A 23783-nucleotide genomic window follows, 5' to 3' on the forward strand; every position below is an offset into this window, starting at 1 on the left:
CTATTTTTATGCTTTATTTTTATTCTTATAAAAATTTTTACTTTTTCGCAATTTTTTAGCTCTCAAAAATTTGCAAAATTTAAAAATACTTGCAAACAACTCTTTTTCTTTATTTTTTTATTTTTTGTTTTATGTTTTAATTTTATTAAATTTTTTTTTCAGTAAAGTATGAGTTCTTGAAGTTTGTAACTTAATTTTTAAAACTATTCAAAATTATATGTATTTTTTGGGAGATTTTATATTTATAGCAAATTAAAAAAGTTTTTTTTTGCTTGGAATTTCGAAATCTGTTAGTTAAAACTTAAATCTTTCGAAAATTAAATGTAAATTTTTCAGTTGACATTTTTTTAAATTTTTTTAATTATTTTTGCTAATTAAAATCTTTATTATTATTATTTTTTTGTTTTTTGAATTTTTTGTTTTTTTTTTTTTAATTTTACTTGTATTTTAATAATTTTATTATTTACTTTTCCGTTTTCAAAAATATGTGTTGTTTCTCAAAGAAACTTGTAGTAAGTTGCAATTTTTTATAATCACATTTTGTTCATATTTTACTTTCGCGTTTTCTTAACAGTTCTCATCTTTTCTTTGCCGTTGTGCCAAATCGAATAACTTTAATTTCCTACAAACAAGTCATTTGTACTTTGTACCTTGAAAGTCTCAAGCAAGAACAACAACTATAACAATATTATTCACCACAATACTTTTAACATAAGTTTTTGTTCTTTTTGATAATTTTGAACATGACATTTGAGGTAATAATAGCAATGTACAATAAGGAAACTATTTATATTTTATAAAACAACAAAATCACACGCCATATTGGACGAGCAAAAATGAAAGGACGAATCGTCGACTCATTCATAGTAAATTCGCTGTGTAGTTTAAGAAATAAAAATAAAGAAAACAAAAACAAATAAAATTGATGACGATAATAGTATATTCACACTAATAGCAGTAGTTCTGAGAAAATATGTCATATGAATATTTATGTGGTATGTAGCGGTAAAGTGATTGGACTGAAATAAAACTAAGCAATAGCACGCATGCCTAAATTTTCATATTTAGGCTAAGTATGTCAGGGCTGCGACTAGGAAGTCGTATGTGGTGGGACGGAACTATTTCTTGACTAGCCGTTTTCCGTTTTACGTTGGGACTTTAAATATTTCTTTGACACTTAATCTGTACACACGCAGTTCTTATTTTGAGTCACGTTGGGCAATGGAGTCATAACTCAAAAACCATTTGGATTACCATAAGATGCTCGATAATTACTAGAAACATGTGCTTAAAACTAATTGATGTACTTCTATAAATAACACATAATATTGTGAAGAATTGGTCCGGGTCACAGATTTGCTTAACAAATACACTCAAATGCAGGAGTAGTACAAATTCAAACTTTACTGTACTTAAACGAACTTCACTTATAACGAGTTTACATCAAACTTATCGCTATCCCTTGAATTGTGCTTCCTATTATAGGGCTGCAGAGTGACAATTTCTACCCATGAATATCTCTAAACGTCTCTGAATTTGAGAGACGGAACGGGGGTTATCGCGCCTTACATTTATTTGTTTATAACTGCATCCTAAACAGCGCTAAAATACAAGGAAGAGGTCGCAAGTGGAAACGCAAGTTTATACCAGTGATCAAAATACGGCTACCGTCTATTTATAGCTACGCAAATTTCGACATCATACGTATTCTATCGGCGCATGGGATATATCGTGAGTATCTTAACAGATTTGAGCAAGATAGCTATGTGATTTGTCCTGCCCACATAGAAGTAAATCAAGCGGCAGCAGATGTCTGTGGAATAGAATATCATTGCTTTCCATAAACTGCCGAAATACTGTACAGTAGATATGGGGGAATCCAGAATGACAGCGTAGTCTTTGGAAGTGGCATGATATGTAAAGGTCGGATAAAGTGTAGCCGGAGTGTGTGGGATTGTCTGGCAAGTATAGTAAAGGGATGAGGAGGAAAGGAAAGCATGGGAAAGGGAAGGAAAGAAATGGAAAGGAAAGCATGGGACGGAGAAGGGAAGGAAAGGAGGTAAGAACGAAAGATTACAAGTCAAAGCCGAACGAAAACTGAAGCCGGAATCCAAACCGGAGGAGGAGTTATCGGCGTGATATGGGCGCATTATCAATTTTTTATCAACGAGTTGTTGCTGTGTTATCTGTGAGAAATACGAGTGATCGATTTGCTAACGATTTATAAACGATTTGTTATTGAAAGGCTATCGATTTGCTCTCGAAAAGGCATCGATTGATTATCGATTTGCAAATGTATCGTTTAATAAATAAATAAATGTAAGGCGCGATAACCTCCGAACAGATCTAAGGCCGAACTTCTCTTCCAATTTGCGTCGTGCTCCTATTTCTTTTCCTACAAATTGGCGGGATGGGACCTACTTGTTTAAGGTAGATGAGTTTTCACTTAGAGCTTTTCATGGCAGAAATACACTCGGAGTGCTTGCCGAACACTACCGAGGGGTGAACCCACTTAGAATAATTTTCATCTAATTGAAAAAACTTGTTTCTAAAGTTTTTGATGTTGCTTTTCAGGGGCGTGAACCCAGGATCTTCGATGTGGTAGGCGGAGCATGCTACCATCACACCACAGCGGCCGCCGTTTCCTTATCGGAAATTTATCGATATGCTATCAAGAAGTTATCTATCTTCTACCAAAAAGCAATCGGTGTGCTACCAGTCGGTTGTCGGCGTTTGATTAATTGAAATCGACGAGTCATCGGTTTGTTATGAAACAAACACACAAAAAAAACTATAATATAAAACCGATGACACATCTGTGACTCGTCGATAACCAGCCGATAAGAAACTAATAAGAAGCCGATGACTTGACGATAGGAAGCCGACAACAAACCGATGGCTCGACTATAAATTCCTTTCTATAATAAGCCGGTAATAAAACAATAACTTGTTACCCTAAGAAGCCGGCAAGGCTCTTCTCAAATAGCTGGAAACTATTTGTTTCTGATAAGTTATCGCTGTCTTAGTTTAACTTCGACCTCTAGACGAGCTCATTACATGAGTTTTCTTGTGGTACACCTGTAAGTTTATTCTTCGAACTTCACGAGTACTCACGACTTTTTTATTAAAGTTTTTTGTAGTTTGTGTTTCAATTTATTTTTACTTTTATTATTATGCCTACTTCAAGCAACTTTGCATGGCAATTATTTATAAAATTTTCACAGCTATACAAAATTGGCTAAAACACTGACAGTGACAAAGAGCGTAACCTTTTCATTTGCAATCATTTGTTTTTACAATACAAATACATTCATATTTATGGCGGCCACCGTGGTGTGATGGTAGCGTGCTCCGCCTACCACACCGTATGCCCTGGGTTCGCACCCCGGGCAAAGCAACATCAAAATTTTATAAATAAGGTTTTTAAATTAGAAGACAATTTTTCAAGCGGGTTCGCCCCTCGGCAGTGTTTGGCAAGCGCTCCGGGTGTATTTCTGCCATGAAAAGCTCTCAGTGAAAACTCATCTGCCTTGCAGATGCCGTTCGGAGACGGCATAAAACATGTAGGTCCGTCCGGCCAATTTGTAGGGAAAATCAAGAGGAGCACGACGCAAATTGGAAGAGAAGCTCGGCCTTAGGTCTTTTCGGAGGTTATCGCGCCTTACATTTATTTTTTATTTTTTATGTGCATACAATGTTAATCATAAAAAAATTAGTTGTTTCATCGCACGTCTAAATATACATCTCATAGTAAATAACTGCATATATGTAGATAATCTGCCTAGAAAATTTACAAGTAAATAATGGTACCTAAATTTCCCCTATTTTTATACTCAGTTGAGCAGAGCTCACAGAGTATAACAACTTTGATTGGATAACGGCTGGTTGTACAGGTATAAAGGAATCGAGATAGATATAGACTTCCATATATCAAAATCATCAGTATCGAAAAAAAATTTGATTGAGCCATGTCCGTCCGTCCGTCCGTTAACACGATAACTTGAGTAAATTTTGAGGTATCTTGATGAAATTTGATATGTTTGTTCCTGGGTACTCGTTTCAGATAGCTATTTAAAATGAACGAAATCGGACTGTAACCACACCCACTTTTTCGATATCGAAAATTTCGAAAAACACAAAAAGTGCGATAATTCGTTACCAAAGACGGATAAAGCGATGAAACTTGGTATGTGAGTTAAACTTATGACGCAGAATGGAAAACTAGTAAAATTTTTGACAGTGGGCGTGGCACCACCCACTTTTAAAAGAAGGTAATTTAAAAGTTTTGCAAGCTGTAATTTGACAGTTGTTGAAGATATCATCATGAAATTTGGCAGGAACGTTACTCTTATTACTATATGTATGCTTAATAAAAATTAGCAAAATCGGAGAACGACCACGCCCACTTTCAAAAAAAAAATTAGTTTAAAGTCAAATTTTATCAAAAAATTTAATATCTTTACAGTATAAAAGTAAATTATGTCAACATTCGACTCCAGTAATGATATGGTGCAACAAAATTCAAAAATAAAAGAAAATTTCAAAATGGGCGTGGCTCCGCCCTTTTTCAATTAATTTGTCTAGGATACTTTTAATGCCATAAGTCGAACAAAAATTTACCAATCCTTGTGAAATTTGGTAGGGCTTAGATTCTAGGACTATAGCTGTTTTCTCTGAAAAAGGGCGGAATCGGTTGAAGCCACGCCCAGTTTTTATACACAGTCGACCGTCTGTTTCCGCTTAGCCGTTAACACGATAACTTGAGCAAAAATCGATATATCTTTACTAATTGATATATTGGTGCAAAAAATGGTCGAAATCCGACTATGACCACGCCCACTTCTTCGATTTCGAAAATTACGAAAAATTAAAAAAATGCCATAATTCTATACCAAATACGAAAAAAGGGATGAAACATGGTAATTGGATTGGTTTATTGACGCAAAATATAACTTTAGAAAAAAACTTTGTAAAACGGGTGTGACACCTACCATATTAGGTAGAAGAAAATGAAAAAGTTCTGCAGGGCGAAATCAAAAGCCCTTGGAATCATGGCAGGAATACTGTTCGTCGTATTACATATATAAATAAATTAGCAGTACCTGAAAGATTATGTTCTGGGTCACCCTGGTCCACATTTCGGTCGATATCTCGAAAACGCCTTCACATATACAACTACCACCACACCCTCATTAATACCTTTAATTTGATACCCATATCGTACAAACGCATTCTAGAGTCACCCCTGGTCCACCTTTATGGCGATATCTCGAAAAGGCGTCCACCTATAGAACTAAGGCCCACTCCCTTTTAAAATACTCATTAACACCTTTCATTTGATACCCATATCGTACAAACAAATTCTAGAGTCAGCCCTGGTCCACCTTTATGGTGATATCCCTAAATGGCGTCCACCTATACAACTATGGCTCACTCCCTCTTAAAATACTCTTTAATATCTTCCATTTGATACACATGTCATACAAACACATTCCAGGGTTACCCTAGGTTCATTTTCCTACATGGTGATTTTCCCATATTTTGTCTCCATACCTCTCAGTTGAGTATGTAATGTTCGGTTACACCCGAACTTAGCCTTCCTTACTTGTTTTAAACGGTTTTATTTAGCTTGACTCTGTGTAGCGAACAGAATCTTTTAAATGAAATTTAAGTAACTTCCCTATAAGCTACAAGCTTGAAACTTGGAATATAGTTCAGAGCCCGATGACAATGCAATAATAAGAAAAAAGCTCCGATAGGTGGCGCATGGATCGAAATATTTCAAAAAATCGTATTTGTGATCAGATTTGGCTCATATTTGGAACAAATATTACATACAGTCCGGTAGAAGTGACATCAATATACTTTGGAATTCGCGGAGGGACAAGCATACGTGGCGCAGAGTTGAGTAAAGTCTTTGGAAGGATTATGTATTGAGGAATTAGATTGTAACAAACTGTCAGGAAAGAGTCCTTGTAATAATGAGTCACTAAATGAACTAAATAGAATGAGAAACAATAGGAAATTAAATAAAGACTAAAAACTTGAAAATAAAATAATTTAAAAAAAAATTTTTAAATTAAACGGTTTTATTGAAAATAATACTTACACTAATTAATAATAATACTAAAAGCTAAAAAATAATTAGGAAGGTCCTAGGTACTAGTCATCACACTCCCTATCCATCTAGGGCGTTGATCAGACAATTAAATAAAATCGTTGGACGCGTCAAATTTCTATTAATAGTCATAAGTAAGACCAACTGAACCTTAATCAGATAATGCTACGCCTCACATTTATAGAAATTTCACGCGCCCAACGCTTTTATTTAATTGTCTTTTAGTATTATTATTACATAATGTAAGTATTGTTTTCAATAAACCGCTTAACTTAAAATGTTTTTATACCCAGCTTTACTTGTATACAGGGTATTATAACTTTGATTGAATAACGGTTGGTTATACAGGTATAAAGGAAAAGAGATATATATAGACTTGCATATATCAAAATCATCAGTATCGAAAAAAATTTGATTGAGCCATATCCGTCCGTCCGTCCGTAATTATAAATCAAAAATCATTATACCTATCGTAACAAAATTCGGCAGAGAGGTTGCCTTTACTATAAGGAATGCTTTGAAGAACGAATTAACGAAATAGGTTACGGACCACGCCCACTTTTATATAAAAGATTTTTAAAAGGGTCGTGGACGAATAAAATAAGCTATGTCTTTGCAAAAAAGAACTTTATATCAATGGAATTTTATTTCATAAGTGGATTTATAACAATAAATAGGAAAAACTTCAAATTTAAAAAAACGGGCGTGGCACCACCCCTTTTATGACTAAGCAATTTTCTATGTTTCGGGAGCCATAACTCGAAGAAAAATTTGTTCAGAATAGAACCATATGTATATGTATTCTTGCGCAGCCTTGTAACACTATTAAGCACACAAAACAAACAACAACAGCATTTCAAGTATACAGCTGGGTATGTAATGTTCGGTTTCACCCGAACTTAGACTTCCTTACTTGTTTTCAATTATTTTATTTGCTATCACATTGACTGTGATTTCGCGTAATGCATAACTACTAGATATATTACGGAAGTGAACTTGCAACAACCTGAATCGAAATAGGATTTTTCAAATTTATCTTTTCGGGCTCAAAAACGAAACTCTGATATGAAATATTCTGAGCCGTAATCGAAGTTAGCAGTCTTAAACAGGTGCAAGTTTCGACATTTACGAATCAGTGTCAAACTCCGTAAGATTCCTATTAAATATAAAGGATATTATTGATTTTACTGTTGTTTGTTTTGTAATTTTTTATTTAATGTGATTTTTTTCCTTTGAATATTGTTGTTTTTGTTGTTTTTTCTTATATACATGCATACTTATTATTTTATTGTAATTTGTATAAATATCAATTTGTGTGAGTAGCACCAATATCACTGCGGCAAGGTTGCCACATCATGTTTGCATTTGGGAAAAAAATTCATCGAAAACAAGGACCAAATCTCAAAGAAATGGACCAAACTTTTGTATTCTTTAATTGGCTTACACACAATTCGGCAATTCACAAATGTGTCGAATTCGTTGTAACATTTTAATTTCAGGTTGTGGTAAAGTACAATGCCACACACGCTTTCATTTTAACAAAAAGCCTTATATAAAAATTAATTTTAGCGAAAAAGCTAAGAAGAAAACCCGCGCCATAAGCCAAGCTAGTTCTGTTTTATTTACATAAAAATCGTATTTTTAAACTATATTTCTCCAGAGCTCAGTTGCATCAATTTTATCATTAAATCAGTCCTAATAGTTAAAAAAAATTATTCCCAATAGCTGCGTCTTCAATTTTTTTTTTTTAATTTAATTCTTTACTCTTCCGTTTACCAATGCATACTCGCGCTTCAATTTTCCCATATATGGCCTAGATTCAGTAAGTGTGAGTTTTGAAATGTACACTTATTTCCATATAATTTTTTTTTCATATTATGTATGATATCATCGACTGAAAAACTTTTTCTGTTTTAACTAATTAGTGCAGGCCTGAAATATATATAAACTTTTAATGCCGTAACTATTACTGAATATGACAGGGGGATAGCAATAACATTATTAACTTCCAGAACCAAAGATAGAAACTATAGCCGCATGACAGTGTGAGGCGTGCGAAAAATTTAAATATCGACATTCCAAACGAAAAGTAACACTTTCAAAATTTTTACAAATCTATCACGAAAAGTGTTTGATAACCCATCGAAATATATTACACCAAAACAAGATTTTCTTATTGGCCGCTTGTTTCATCAACAATTAACGAAAATCGGTTTGCTTCAAGATCCAAAACTTTTCTAAACTATCTGTTAGGTGAATTGCCATTGTTCTGCTACATTTTAAGGGCAAATTAAACTTCCATATCCCTAACGACATAGTCGTAACCATACCCATATCCATAACCATCTCCAATGTAATCGATTAATGGTGCCTTAACCTAAAAATTGTGAAAATATCATAAAAATGAAGAAAACGCAAAAAATTACAAACATATTCCACAAAAAATAAGTCTCTTAGTCATAGCGTATCCAAAACGATGAATAAAATCTACAAAAAGTTATTAAATTCACCAACTCAAATATTTTTAGGTTATGGATATGGCGAGAAACCAAAACCCAATTGGTTGGCTATGTTATGGTATGGCACCATTAATTGATTACATTGATTTCAATAAAGTAGGTTCGATCAGCTGTTTTATCTGGTTATGGTTTTATGGTTGTAAGTCACCATTAATTGGCCCTTCAATGACAGCAGCTTTTTCGTAATTGAAAATTATAAGAGGATTAAGGAAGGTGTTGAAAATTTTGTGTGCAGTGTTGAACATTTTTACCTCAGTGAAAAAAACAAAAGTACCAAAATTGAAAAAACGGACCAGCGGACCAAATAGGTTTTGATTGGACCATTTTTGGTCCAAACGGACCAAAGTGGCAACCATATACCAGATAGTTTCATTGTTTATTAAGGTTACGTATACGCCCCGTTGTGCTATGGTACAACACGCAAAATGGTATAAAGAAGTAAAAGTTTAATTAAGTAAATAGTAGTTAGTTGTTTTTATGAAGTATTAATAGCGATGCAATGAAGAAGAGGTTGAAGTTAAAGCACAATAGAGGTAGCTTTATCAGATACAAATAATTTCGGGCTTATTTAAAAAGAGCTTCGTCGGCTTATTATCGCTAGCTAATTTTTATCATCGAGTTATCGGTTCTTTTCGCTCCGTAAGCGTCCTCGAATGATCCCAGAATAGTACATAAAACGTCCCGAAATGACCGTGACGGTATCCCAGACGGAAGATTTGGAAGAATAGTCCTGAAAAAGTCTGGAATTATCCCGATGAGATCCTGGACTGATTACGAAAACCATCCAGAAATTATCGCGGAAGAGTTTCAAATGATCCCGAAAAGGACTCGAAATTGCCCTGACGGGATCCCAAAAACCATGCAGAAATGTTGCCGGAAGGGTTTCCAAATGATCCTGGAATAGTCCCGAAAAAGTGCCGATTTCGTTCGGCATCTTATTGGTTAGTTGTCAGCTTGTAATCAACGGAGTACAGATGTTTTATAGATTTTATATACATGGATATCAGTATATAGGGATACGCTGCTTACGGCGCGGCAACACGCGGTATATTGGAACCTTGTCGTGATGCGAAGAACTAAGAGAGACACCTATTTAGAAGAAAAACAACGTAATGCAGAACGGTGTAATTGCGAGGAGCATCAGATGCTAGCTGATAGGAATAATGCGCGAAAATTCTACTAAAAAATCCGGCGGATGACGAAAGGTTTCAAGACCGGCGATTGCAGAAACGATAATAGCGACCTGGTAACAGCCGTACAGTGTATGCTTAAGTTGTAGAGGGTACACTTCTCCTCATTGCTGCTAGCTAGCGAAGGAGAAGGCGAACTCTTTACGTTCCCAACTATGATAATGGTAATATCCCAGCTAAAAAAATCACAAAGCTCCAGGTAAAGACGGAATATCTTGATAAAGAGCATGCATTAACTTCTATGCAAAATATGGTCAGACGAGCGCATACCTCCATATAGGAACTTAAGTTTAATCTGCCCAATCCACAAGAAAGGCTATCCCGCATACCGCCTCAATAACGGCGGAATCAGCCTGCTTAATATTGCGTATAAGGTTATATTTTTACTATCGAGCTATCGGTTTGCCATCGCCTTTTTATCGACGAGCCATCGGCATCTTATTGATTACATAGCGGCTTGTTACAGTTGTACCATCAATAAGTTTTCTAAAAAATCGATATTTTTTCTTAAACTATATGATAAATTTTCAAAAACAACAAATCAAGAGCACCGATAACAATAAGGTAACACTACGATAAGAAATCGATAACTTTTTGATAACATATCAATAGATAATTGATAAAAAATCGGTGAATTTCCGTTAGCAAACCGATAAATTATCGATAAAAAACCAATAAATCAAAAAGTCAAAGAGTTGGTAGAAGCATACCAAGAAACACATACGTTTTAGCTTTTTTTACATGTATATACATATGCACTTAAACTTTATATAGACTGCTAAGTGCCCATTGAATGGGGTGAAGCACTTTTAGCACAACAACAACATTAAGCTAAAAGGTTTGTGCCTCCAGTATTCTTCATACACTACTACTATGTGTAATTCTCCATGGCCGTTTTTTAGTTGTAAATGTTGATGTATATACATGTAAAAAATGCACAGCTATTATCTAGGTTTCGTTTGAATGCTTTAACAAAACGTACATGTAGCACCTGAACCCAAAACCAGTCACAACTCAAAAATATTGTGTATACATTTATTGCTATTAATCTACATACAAAAACAATTCTTTGATTTTCAATTATAATCTCTTCGATCAAAAACTATCGGCAAGCCTCTGTTTATAAAAGTTGTGTTATATATGTGCTATACAGAAGCATTCAACATACAATTGGTTGGATTTTGAGTTGTGACTCATTTTGGCTAAGGGTGCAATATATGTAACAAGAAATTAGTAGTGAAGGCTAAAGGGCCCATTACTCATACTTAGCATAGACTTGAATTGACTTGAGAACTGTCACTTACAGTTCTGTTAAATGAACATTGCATTACTCAAAACTTGGCAACACTTAACTCGACTTATAAATCTGTTGAATTTTGATTTTCTATGTAAGTTCTAAGTGACGTTTACATTTTGAGATGCCATTTGTTTGTTTCCATTTCATTTTGACATTTTGTCATAAAAATTGACATTTATTTAAAAAAATATTCAAAGCTGATTATGATGCCAGATTGTATGCGCTAAGTGGAGTATAATCGTGGCTAAGTTTCCAAGTTTACGCCAAGTCAAGTCAAGTATATGCTAAGTATCAGTAATGGGCCCTTAAGGTATTCAACTTTCATGATCGGTAATGCTGAGTAATGCCATAAATTTTGGTGCGTTAATTTCATGAAACCAATTCCACAACCCATGCTAGCAGAACGATTTAACGCAATGTCGCCATTTACTTACTTACTTAAATTGGCGCTTAACCGTCTAAACGGTTATGGCCGTCCAACAAGGCGCGCCAGTCGCTCCTTCGCTCCGCCAACCGGCGCCAATTGGTCACACCAAGGGAATTTAAATCGTTTTCCACCTGGTCCTTCCAACGGAGTGGGGGCCGCCCTCTACCTCTGCTTCCATAGGCGGGTTCCGATAGAAACACTTTCTTGGCCGGAGCATCATCATTCATTCGCATAACATGGCCTAGCCAGCGCAGCCGCTGTGTTTTAATTCGCTGGACTATGTTGATGTCTGCCTATGGCTCGTACAGCTCATCATTAAATCTTCTTCGGTACTCGCCATCGCCAACGCGTAGTGGTCCATAAATCTTTCGAAGAACTTTTCTCTCGAATACTCCCAAAGCCGCTTCATCTGCTGTTGTCATGGTCCATGCTTCTGCCCCATATAGCAGGACGGATACGATAAGTGACTTGTAGAGTTTGATTTTCGTTCGCCGAGAGAGGACTTTACTTTTCAATTGCCTACCTAGTCCAAAGTAGCATTTATTGGCAAGATTGATTCTTCGCTGGATTTCAGTGCTGATGTTGTTGCTAGTGTTGATGCTGGTTCCCAAATAAACGAAGTATTTTACTATTTCGAAATTATGGCTGCCAACAGTAGCGTGGTTGCCAATGCGCGTATGCGCTGACTCTTTGCTCGATGACAGCAGGTACTTCGTTTTGTTCTCATTCACCATCAAACCCATCTTTACCGCTTCTTTTTCCAGTTTGGAGTAAACAGAACTAACCGCTCGGGTGTTTAGGCCGATGGTATCAATGTCATCAGCATATGCCAGTAATTGCACGCTTTTATAGTATATTGTTCCAGTGCAGTTAAGTTCTGCAGCTAGTATAATTTTCTCCAGCATCAAATTAAAGAAATCGCACGATAGGGGGTCACCCTGTCTGAAACCTCGTTTAGTTTCGAACGGCTCGGGGAGGTCCTTCCCAATTCTGACTGAGCTGATGGTGTTGCTCAGCGTCATTTTGCACAGCCGTATAAGTTTTGCGGGGAAACCAAATTCAGACATATCGGCATATAGGTATCTGCTTTTCGTGCTGTCGAAGGCGGCTTTAAAGTCGACGAAGAGATGATGTGTGTCGATTCTCTTTTCACGGGTTTTTTCCAAGATTTGGCGCATTGTGAAAATCTGGTCGATGGTAGATTTACCAGGTCTGAAGCCAGGTCATGTCACCATTTAGTTTCCATCATTACGCAAAATGTTCTTTTAATTTCCACAGTGAAATCACTAGCATTATTGGCGTTACGAAGTTGAGTATCAGCGCAACTGGCGCTACTTTTTACATTAGCGCATTGGGGAAATGCCGCGGCGCATTAGACAGTCCTAATGGAAGGCGCATACTTTTCAAACAACTGTTATGCCTTGCTACTGTTAAACGTCTTGCGAAATGAAGTCTACCGATAGAACTTTCTTTAAAAGCCATTTAAATGAAAAAGTAAACATTTTTAAAGTTTCTTCATTCTTTGTTGACTTAATTTGCCAAAACTTTACCTTATATGATTGATTTTTTTTATAACTTTGTTCTTAATGTGGTAGTATACAAAATTATTTAAAGGCATATTAAGTTATTTTTATAGGGAATTGCTAATGTATTAGGGTGTCTGTTATTTTGAAAATTATTATTCTTTTGTAATAGTAAAGTTGGTTCTGCTGCTCAGATAATGGCTACAACAGATTCTCCCTAAAATACACTACAGTTATATAGCAATTTTCTGCATCTGCTCGTTTTTGGATCGGCGCAGTTTTGTTCCTGAAGCAATGTGCCCCTTTCTTGAAACCTTCTGTGATTCGCTGAGCCTTCTTCGTTCTCTCTTTGTCCCGCTACATATTTAACCTTTGGCGCGCTTTGGAACTGTATGTTCATCTGTAGGCGGTGTCATTCTTTTCGGGGAATCCCAAATTCTTCTTCGTTCCAGTGTTTTTGATAATTAAGTAATGTCCTTAGTGGCTGATTGTGATTTCAAATTATATTTCCGCCGAAAAAACAACGACGTGATAGGCTTCTCAAGTGGCTATGCAGTCTACAGTAGCACTGTTGTTGCTGTTATGTTAACGATAAAGACACTCCTCGAATGTTTTGTGGAGTGCTATCGATGTTGATGGTCCTTTGCTGGATATAGATCCGGTATGTTCCGGTAACAAGCACCATTAAGGTACTAGCGCAACCACCTCGATTAATAAGATCACATTAAACCTTCTAAATTGCATATGATGCTAAATATGTATATGATGCATTTGGAATAGTAATAGGATTCCCCTTGCGTAGGCGGGGTTGACAATTGGGTTGCAGATGCTCTGAAGCTACAAAGCCTTGTATTGCGCTTATCATCCCCGTGAATCGGTAGCACTCGTCAAGAAGTATGATTATCAGTTTCAATTTCAGGCTGACATTACATTTGTTTCGTTTTACGGGGGGGAAATGTGATCCTCAGACTGTTAAATGGAAGCAAATTGCAAGGTAGTGTTTTCTTTCGGCTACTCTGGGTGGTGAATGTAAACTATCTACCTATTACAACTCTTGCTGGTGGGGTCCATAAAGTAATTGCATAGTCCGACATATTTGTGTAATTATCCCAGAAAAACATGGCACATCAACAATACATAATTAGGCTAGAAGTTTTCTAATAGCTAGTAGGTAGGAAACTTCTCGGGAGTTACAATACAGCAGAGCGTGCAAAGAAAGCACCAACCGCGGGGAGATTTTCTCCCAAAGTAGTACATTGGAATATACAGCCGTTGTACGTCCAATAAAATTGTGTGGTGTTTTGCAAAAGGTCAAAAGGATTTTGGAGCCCTGTATTAGTGGAGCTCTCGTCTTTACTCTGACGCAGGCACATAATGCTAAAAACTGCCACTTGGCCAAGGAAATAGCAGTGGTCGTACCATTGCAAATTAGACAAATCTATCTTTGTAAAAATGGAGGACGGTGCAGTAATACTACGATTTTGCGAATCCAGCCTCTAGTCCACAACACAAGAATGAACCAATAGACAATATACTGTCGAAGATGCCATCAACATATTCACCGATGGCTCTAAGATTGGTGGAGAGCAAGGAGGAGTTTACTTTTCACCGAACATGCGACTAGAGATCTTGTTATGCCTTCCCCGCCATTGCAGCGTATATCATGTGCTAGTAGTTGTTGTTGTTGTATTAACGACAAAGACACTTCCCGAAGGTTTTGGAGAGTGTTACCAATGTTGCTGTTCTTTTGCCGGATATAGATCCGGTAAGTTCCATTTTAATTCCATTTGATTTATATGCCCACATTAAACTTTCTAGGCCATTCCGCCTCTACTCCCTAGTTCCATGAGGAACTTGGGGTCGCCAGAGCCTCGCCTGCTGAACATATGTATGATACGTTCATATTTGTAACAGGATTCCCCTCGCGTAGTTGAGGTTGACAATTTGGTTGCGGAAGCTTTGAAGCTATAAAGCTTTGTATTGCGCTTATCAACCCCTTGGATCTCATCATGTTAGCAATATGCGATGTACTAAGTCATTTTGTGCCTGAGCCTAAATTAAAGGAGCTTTCGTTTATTTTCTCACAAAGCCGGGCCGCGTTAAAGGCCTTGCACTCATGTGGCAACAACACAAATTCGAACACGGAAAACCTTAGCTAATGAGACTATCAGTGCTGTAGGCAAATGTAGAGCTGCCCAGGAAGGGTACAACCACCCACATCACTAAATAAAAATAAAGCATTCGATAGGCATAAATATGACCTCTTCCAAGCTCTGTACGAACACAAATACTACAAGCAATACAAAATCACTTTCTCAATTAATAATGTGTATCAGAATCAACGATGTCCATCGTAGCTGCAGAGGAAGTGAAAAGGAAAGCGTGCTTTATCTGGAGTCACGGTTTGAACTTCCAACCTCGGCAGCTAGACCAATAAGAAATAGTGAAAGTTTAATGCATTACAATGGACCCATCCGTAGCTAAAGTGTCTGATTAGAAGAGTGATCTTGCACCACAGACTTGCCAACCTAACCTACACTAATCTCCTTACATTCCTTAAATGCGCTAGTTCCTAAATGCATTAAGTGCTTGCTCGTTTTTGTGGTTTTGTTGTTGTCGCAATAAGGATACTCCCCGAAGGCCTTGGGGAGTGTTATCGATGTTGAAGGCCCTTTTGTGGATGCAGATCCGGTACGTTCCGGTAACAAGCACCATTAATTAATAAAATCCAGTCCAGTCCTTACAGTTCCTATCACAATTTAAATTTGGTATGAAGGAAGTACTTTTGTGTTTATTCTAAGCGCTACAAGCAACCTTGAGTTCCTTTCTTCCACTATATACTGAAGAATTTCGTCGTCACTTCGATTATTCACAAGTGTAAGCTACAGCGCTTGGGAACGTACTAAATCTCCCGGCTCAACTTAGCTTCTATTCATAGCCACTGTGGGGGATGTTACAAAGCCCTACATACTTCCACTCTTGACCCGTAAATCGCATTTCTTGTAAGGTGGTGATGTCATCTTTTGCATTCACGAAGACATGAAGCAAGAGGACAGTGCCTCTTCCCAGCAAAGAGAAGGCAGTTGCCAAACCTAGCATGTTTACACATTTATTTAACCAGTCCTTGCTTTAAGAAAGACATGATAATGCTTATCTTAGTAATCAGACACTTATAACTTTGCTGAGCTCTAAGGCTCATTAACTGGAACTTAACCACCTAAGTGGTTTTGTCCGTTTCGTAACTACTTACGCCAGATATCCCTCTTTCGCGATAACTGACGTTAGTTGAGAGCACCAAGGGAGGTCAAATATTCCTCCATCTAGCTCCCCCAACTCAGTGGTGGCCACCGACTCCCCCTGCTTCCAAACAGTGATTTCTTGGTCGGAGCGTCTTGGTACATTCGCAGAACTTAGCCAGCGAAGCCTTTGAACTTAACTTTTCAATAGCCTACTCAGTTCAAAATATTACTTGTTGGCAAGAGTTTTCCTGAGCCTAATATACAGGCGTGATCCTGCTGCAACTCCTCTACGATCAACCGGTTAGATATTGTACCTAGCACATGGGTTGCTCCCATTGCCTAGATAATATAAACGAGGATATAAGAATCGTAATTCATCATGTTCGGACACTTCGACCAGACACTCAGGACTACACCCGCACTCCTTAATTTAGATCTGAAAATTTTTGAGACTTAAAATTAGTTTGCCACATTTTATATATAATTTTAGCCATAACAACTTTAATTTATTTAATGCGCTTAAGTGAACATAGAAGAATTGTAGAAACAAGCTAATTAATAGTTTTTTAAATTTTACACAACTCACTAAAAGCATTACTAAGTCCACTTAGCGTATCATCCGCACTACCACAAACACTCTCGTTTGCATCAATCGCTGTCAAAAGATTCTTCTTCGGTAAATTCGGCATAAAAATATGCAATTGTTTCTTGGCATCGTTAATGCTCGTGTCATGCGTTCGTCTTTGTACAGATTTCGAAGCATCACTAGACGACCGTACTCTCGAAGACATAATGCGCGGCACTGCATTAGTTTGGGGTGTCTCAACCTCACTGTATAGGCGCGCTGATGCTAGCGTACCAGCCAAACGCCGCACCGTGTCCGGACTAGCACTTAAGGAGCATAAATCAATATTGCGTACCGGACGATTGAAACGCACTGGTACACCTTCACGATCGAAAATGATTGTAACGTGCTTGACAGCATCTCTACTTAACGTTGGCTGCTGTTGACTCATCTGTGCTGCGGCCTGACTAGTGGTGTTGTTGGAGGTTGATTGTGTAGTACGCGTTGCGTTTGCATAGCGCACCTGCTTGCGCGTTTGTGTTGCGGATTGCGGCGCTGGCGGTTGTGCTGGTGGCGATTGAATGCGCGTTTGTGATTGAGCAGCAGTAGTTGTTGGTTGAAACTTTGTTGAAGCTTGTGCGGTTGCAGCGCGCTGTAGTTTATTGCTGCTTGTCGTAGTCACATTGCCAGAAACACGCGTAGCTTGTGCTGGTCCCGTTTTTGTCACTGTAGTCTTCTTCTGACGATTTTTCAGCATTTCTTGAAGTTCCTGCGGCTGTGTCGGTTGTATAGCTTGCTCGCCTTTACCAGCAGCTAAATCGAGCCAATTGAGCACGCGTTCAGCTAAACGCTCATCTGCATGTGAGTGCGCTTGTGAAAGTGACGATTGCAGATCTTGTAGTGAACTGTGACGCGAATAAAACGCGTAGAGTTCGTGTAATGGACCGTTTTCTGGCGCGCGGTTGCGCAAGAAAATTGTAGGACGCTTTTGTGTGCGACACGTCGACGATAAGGGTTTTAGTGTGTGTTTGGTTGTCGGCTGGAACTGCGTTGTGCCGGCTGTTGTGGGTATGTGCTCTACTTTTGCAGGCACAATTAGTAGTAGGTCGGTTGGTAAATGCTCGCTGCATGCGCTGCACTGTTGATAATCACGCCAGTCGCCAGCGAAATCGTACGAATTGGAATGTTGCAGTGTGGCTGCGTGGAAGCGTGTAAGATTAGAAATATCTATTTAATCTGAGTTTGTCTTTCAAATGGCTTACCATAAACTTTACTGCTCCTACAGCTGTTTGCAGCCGATTTTGTAAGCGCACTTCTCCGTTTCGGTTCGTAGTCTAATATGAAGTGACGTTGCGGACCAGCACGACCGATTTTTGGTGCCTCCAACCAAACGGAACGCACGAATAGCGGACGACTAGCAGATTCCCAAATTGTCGGTGATTTCATTATTTGCATTTCCCGTACTTTTAATTTGTGCAAGGATTATTCAAATTTATTTTTATCTTTTTTTTTTTTCATTGTTTTTATTGTCGCGTGCTTTTTGCTGCCAGCCACGACGCAAATATGTGACCCATTAAATGGGAAATTCGTTCAGTTGTAAGACAGACTCATACACCGAAATCATTTTTTGTCATGCGGTGAAACTATTTGACTTCTTTTTTTTTTTTTGTCAAAATTTTTCACTTTTTTCCTCTTCTCTTCAATTGTTTTCCGTTCCGCACACGCTCGTCTCCATGGGACTACTGCACGTCGACTAAAGTCTAGACTTTGTCATTCCTGCAACACAAAACATTTTCGTCCTGCAGGCTTTCAAATCTGCGCGTCACCAACCTCTAAAGCGACAGTCAGCCAGTTAACTTCAGTGAGGAAACCAACCCACTTTGGTTCCATCGTTGTGTGTGCGATACCACATGAAATGATGTTCGTCTTGCGCGACTTCGTTGCCTAATTGTGCTTTGGCTTCTCAACGTCAGCTACTACGATGCGCTTACCGACTATCACCAGCGAGTCGTACTAAACAAATCTGCTTATGTTGTCGGCTTGATTTCAGTCATGTTGAGACTACTTTCCCACTCTACTTTCTTACTCCTTAGCGACCGTCAAGTCGATTTTATTGTAACTGTTTGTTATTATTGTTTCTTTTGTGGTAAAACTGTCGTTGGCACGCGAGTATTTGCGATCATTTGACTAATCAAAAATATATTTGACAACTGCTTAGTTTTGTTTTTTCCCATCGAAAATACCTATTTAGTCTGGGTCGAGTTTTAGTAACTGGAATGACTCCAGCGTCCTCGTTTGTGCACATTTAGCACTATGAGCAACTCATATGGGAAATAAGACTATTTCAGAGTGTTGATTACTCATTGAGGGGAGCGCCAATTCACAAAAAGTTCACTCCTCAAGCGGGCGGATTTCTTAGAGCAAGTAATGCAGCGACCTGCTATTCGCCACTTAAAGATTCTACTTCGGACTGGGTCATACCTGTCCCAATGTGTAGTACGGAATCATGGACGTTGTTGAGAGATGATGGATTGGTTCTTGGAATATTGGATAGAAAAGTTCTCCCGTGAGATCTATGATCTTGTAATGGCAACGGTGTGTATCGAGGAAGTTTTAGTACTGACCGGTATGAGCTTTACGACGTCATGAGCATAGTGCAACGAATAAAATCTCAAAAGCTATGCTGAAGACTTAGCAAACTGTTGGAGGAAACTTGATCTTCCTAAATACTTTCAGCTGACCTGAGTTATGGAGAATTGATCTTTGGCGTCTCGCTACGCAATCAAAATCGCCTATAGTGGTGTGCCTCAACTAATGATGGCGAGGAAGCGTCCTAACGTCCTAAGCACGATCATTTCAGACCTGTAGTATTGAACCTTTTATAAGCAAGATTGTGCTGGTTGGCTGATTGATGCCATCTTGAACGCAACCGCTGGCAACACTGCGAGGTCGCGGGAAAGCCAAGAAGTCTGTAGGAACTGCCATATCTACTGCAGTGCCTAAAGAACGAGAGAGAACCTCATATGCGGTGTCGGATTTCCTGCACTGATCAGCAACAAAGTGAGTTTCTTTAAATTATCGTTTACCTTATCCTGCGTACCGACAAACGAAAAGGTCAAAGCAAATAAGGTTTCTTCTCAAGGTTTCCTCCCTTAGCCAGGGCATTTGCCATGTCACACAAATCAAATTTAATGCCGGGTTTGACAAGAAAGAACCCTTTGGTTTTATCGTCTAAAGACTCAAGCTCCATAATGAGGCTATTCGGCTTCGTCGGGGACTGAAATATGGTTATGTGTGGCATCTACTTTCAGAACAAAAGGCTGCAACAGGACATCTGGTAATCGACACGAACAAAACGCCAACGTTCTCTACGTGTGCACTAATCCCGGCATTCAGTATCTCAGACAATTACCTTTTGGCAGCCAGGAAATTTATATCTCTTAATAACGGAGAAGAAACGTACCGAAAATTATCCGTCCTAAAACTGCTAATGTTGCAAGCAATTAATGAATGTTGAGCTCGCAAACTTGCTCTCTGGGGGCACTATTGGACCTAATTATGTAAACAAGCGTTATCGTGACGCGAAGGGGTGGGGGAGGAAGAGATGCACCATAATTAGAAAAAGAAAGACAATTCAGCTTCAGATTTTAGAAGCATATCGAAGTCCGGAACAGGAATGACGATCTACGTTGAGAGCGTACTTAAGTTAATGAGGCAAACTATTGTAACGAATTTGCTGCAAATCCTCTTATTTGCCCTTCTGCTAAGTTAGTATCACTAAACTGTTGAATAAATAACTCCAATATTGAATAATGGAAAAAATGGCCTTTATTAAAGTACTTCACAATAACACTTATACTTTGCAATTAGCTAGCTTAATAACCAAACTGATAGCTCAAATGAAACTGACTTTCAAAATAATACTGCTATTGCTCGCTAGATATCGTCTTAATCGAAACTGCTTGACAACTCAAATCAAACTGAATTCCAGCGCCTCTACAATTGTCGCCTTTTATACTCTTTGATTTCAACCTTCGCATCTTCTAGGCGCTTCAAGAATCTACTAGTCCAGCAGCTCTCAAACTTCTCAGCTGTAACTACAATTGCACAATTTTATAGTTTTTCTCATTGCATACTTATAGGAGTATCTCAGATATATGCATGTGTTTATGCATTGACTCTCCGCTGCTCGTATACGTACAGGGTACATATGTGTAGACGCAATTATTGTTTCGTTTATGTAGATACAAAAAGATTGATCTATTGATGTGAATTCGCGTCACTGCTTAGCATCGGCTTAGAGATAGCAGTACCCCTTAGTTTTGTTATATTCGTAACACTATAAATATGAAATGGTGCCGGAATGGAAGCTTCGGGCAACATGATGAGCTATCACGGCTCTCAAATTTCCCTATGAATATAGTTATCTTCACGTTAATGTATACATATACATATCTACGTTAAAAGCGAGCTCAACAAGAGGAGTGTTTCAAAGCTATCGCGAGTTGAAAAGGGAAGCGATACGCCTTCTCAGGAAGAAAAAAACAGAAGCAGAAAGGCGTGAATGTGAGGAGCTTGAGCTGCTAGCCACCAGGATTATCGGCCGAAAATTTTACCAAAAAATTCGGCGACAGACGGAAGGTTTTATGACCAGGGCAAACTGTTGTAAGAACGACAACGGCGACCTTGTAACTGATGTCCAGAGAGTACTTAGATTATGGAGGGAACACGGGGATGACGAACTCGATGCCGCAATCGATAACGATGGAATAAATGTCTCCTCACCCGATTATGAGGAAGTCAGAAAGCAGTAACCAGATTGAAATACAACAAGGTCGCGGGCGCTGATGGATTGCCTTCTGAGCTAATCAAATACGGCGGCGAGGAGTTTGCAAATGCTCGGGATTTATTTCTATGGGAGGAAACCTTACTTGCCTCCCCCAGCAGTTTATGGGGGTATGCCTGTAGTAGGAGGCGACTAAAATACCAAATTGATTTCAAGGGGTTTTGTAGCGCAACCCACTCAAGGGGTTGCCAGCGCAACATATAGCTTCTCCAACCCAATTTTCAACCTCACCTACCCGTGGAGAATCATGTTCCATTAACAGCTGAGGCTCTGGTGACCACAAGTTCCTCTTGGAACTAGGGGGTGGGGAGGGCGGGATGGCCTAGAAAGTTTAATGTGGTCATATAAATCGTTCCCGAGATGGTCGGGCTAGTACCTTAATGGTGCTGTGTTACCGGAAAATACCGGATCTATATCCGGCAAAGGACCATCAACATCGATAACACTCCCCAACGCCTTCGGGGAGTGTCTTTATCATTAATACAACAACAACAGAAGTTGGTAAGGCGCATGCATCAGCTTCTTCCCAAAATATGGTCGGACGAGTACATACCCGACCATTGGAATCTAAGTGTTCTTTGCCCAGTCCACGAAAAACGGGATACTGTAAACTGCGCCAACTATCGCGAAGACATCCTTCTTAATATCGCATATAAGGTCCTTTCAAATGTATTGTGCTAAAGATTGAAGCGGAATCGTGAATCGGACCTTATTGGACCTTATCAGTGTGGCTTCAAACCTGGTAAGCCTACCATCTACCAGATTTCCACAATGCGTCAAATCTTGGAAAAAACCCGCGAAAAAAAATCGACACAGACCACCTCTTCGTCGATTTTAAAGCCGTCTTCGACAGCACGTAAAGGAGTTGCCCATATGTCTGAATTTGGTTTCCCCGCAAAACTTATACGACTGTACAAAATGACGTCAAGCAACACCATCAGCTCAATCAGAATTGATCAGGACCTCTCCGAGCCGTTCAAATCTAAACGATGTTTCAGACAGGGTGACCCCCTATTTGCAGTTTCTTTAATTTGTTGCTGGACCTCTACGCGAGTACCGAAGAAGATTTAACGATGAGCTATACAAGCTTTGCGCATACATCAACATAGTCCAGCAAATTAAAACGCAACGGCTGCGCTGGCTAGGCCATGTTATGCGAATGAAAGATGACGCTCCGGCCAAGAAAGTGTTTCTATCGAAACTCGCCTATGGAAGCAGAGGAAGAGGGCGGCCCCCATTCCGCTGGATGGACCAGGTGGAAAATGATTTAAACTCCCTTGGTGTGACCAATTGGCACCAGTTGGCAGAGGGAAGAAGCTACTGACGCGCCTTGTTGAACGGTCATAACCGTTTAAACGGTTAAGCGCCAATTAAGTAAGTTAGTATCCCCAAGCAACTCTTGTAGAACAGATACGCATGGTGAGTCGACGGGGCGGTTCGAGCGGTAAAACAAATCACCTATGAGGCAGGCGGGCGAATATTAAAACGTACATGTATCGAAGCATTTTGGGCAGAAGACTTTCTTCAGAGGACTTTCCTCACTCCCCTAAAATTCGAGAGGTGTTTTTACCATTGCAAGTCTTCAGAAGTGATATATCTATTTTTGATCAGATTTCTTGATACTCTAAATCTCGAAAAATACCCGTAAAAGAAGAAATACAACTCATCGGGAATATTAAGTAACGGGCTTTGTTGAAAGTGGCAAAGAACTCCATTCTCTGCTAGACTTACTTAACAGTTCATACATGCTCCAGAGTGTATTGTCTAAGCTCAGTAGAATTAAAGCTGTAAACCTAAATACAATTCCACAAAGTGGCAAGGGATTCTCATTCCAGTATTATTTGTACTTCTAACTCGGCGAAAATTGTTCCGTTAAGGCTTAAAGAAAAGCAGCTCCAGTCGAAGATATTAGTTTCTCACCTCTAAATATATAATCGCATATACATACATTTATGCATCTGAATAAAGAGGAGGATTAGAGGATATGACTCCTTGCAAAAACTGGTATATAAATAATGAATAAAGTTTGAATTTCTAAAAGTTTGTTGCATATAATGAG

At 38.6% G+C, this 23783-nt stretch overlaps 2 protein-coding genes across 12 annotated transcripts in view; one reads left to right on the forward strand and one right to left on the reverse strand.

The window, feature by feature from the left end:
• Vmat (Vesicular monoamine transporter) overlaps positions 1–23783 on the forward strand; it is a 283110-nt gene that overhangs the window by 243465 nt on the left and 15862 nt on the right. The gene's annotated exons all lie outside the window — the stretch shown is intronic.
• On the reverse strand, positions 16880–18438 carry LOC137247254 (uncharacterized). The gene is made up of 2 exons (XM_067778362.1): positions 18141–18438; positions 16880–18075 (listed from the first exon to the last, which is right to left on the reverse strand). Exons 1-2 carry the CDS (start codon positions 18331–18333, stop codon positions 16880–16882), a joined length of 1389 nt encoding a protein of 462 aa, XP_067634463.1. The 5' UTR covers positions 18334–18438.

Source organism: Eurosta solidaginis, chromosome 3, assembly GCF_040869045.1.
Source record: "Eurosta solidaginis isolate ZX-2024a chromosome 3, ASM4086904v1, whole genome shotgun sequence".
NCBI classification, from domain to species: domain Eukaryota; kingdom Metazoa; phylum Arthropoda; class Insecta; order Diptera; family Tephritidae; genus Eurosta; species Eurosta solidaginis.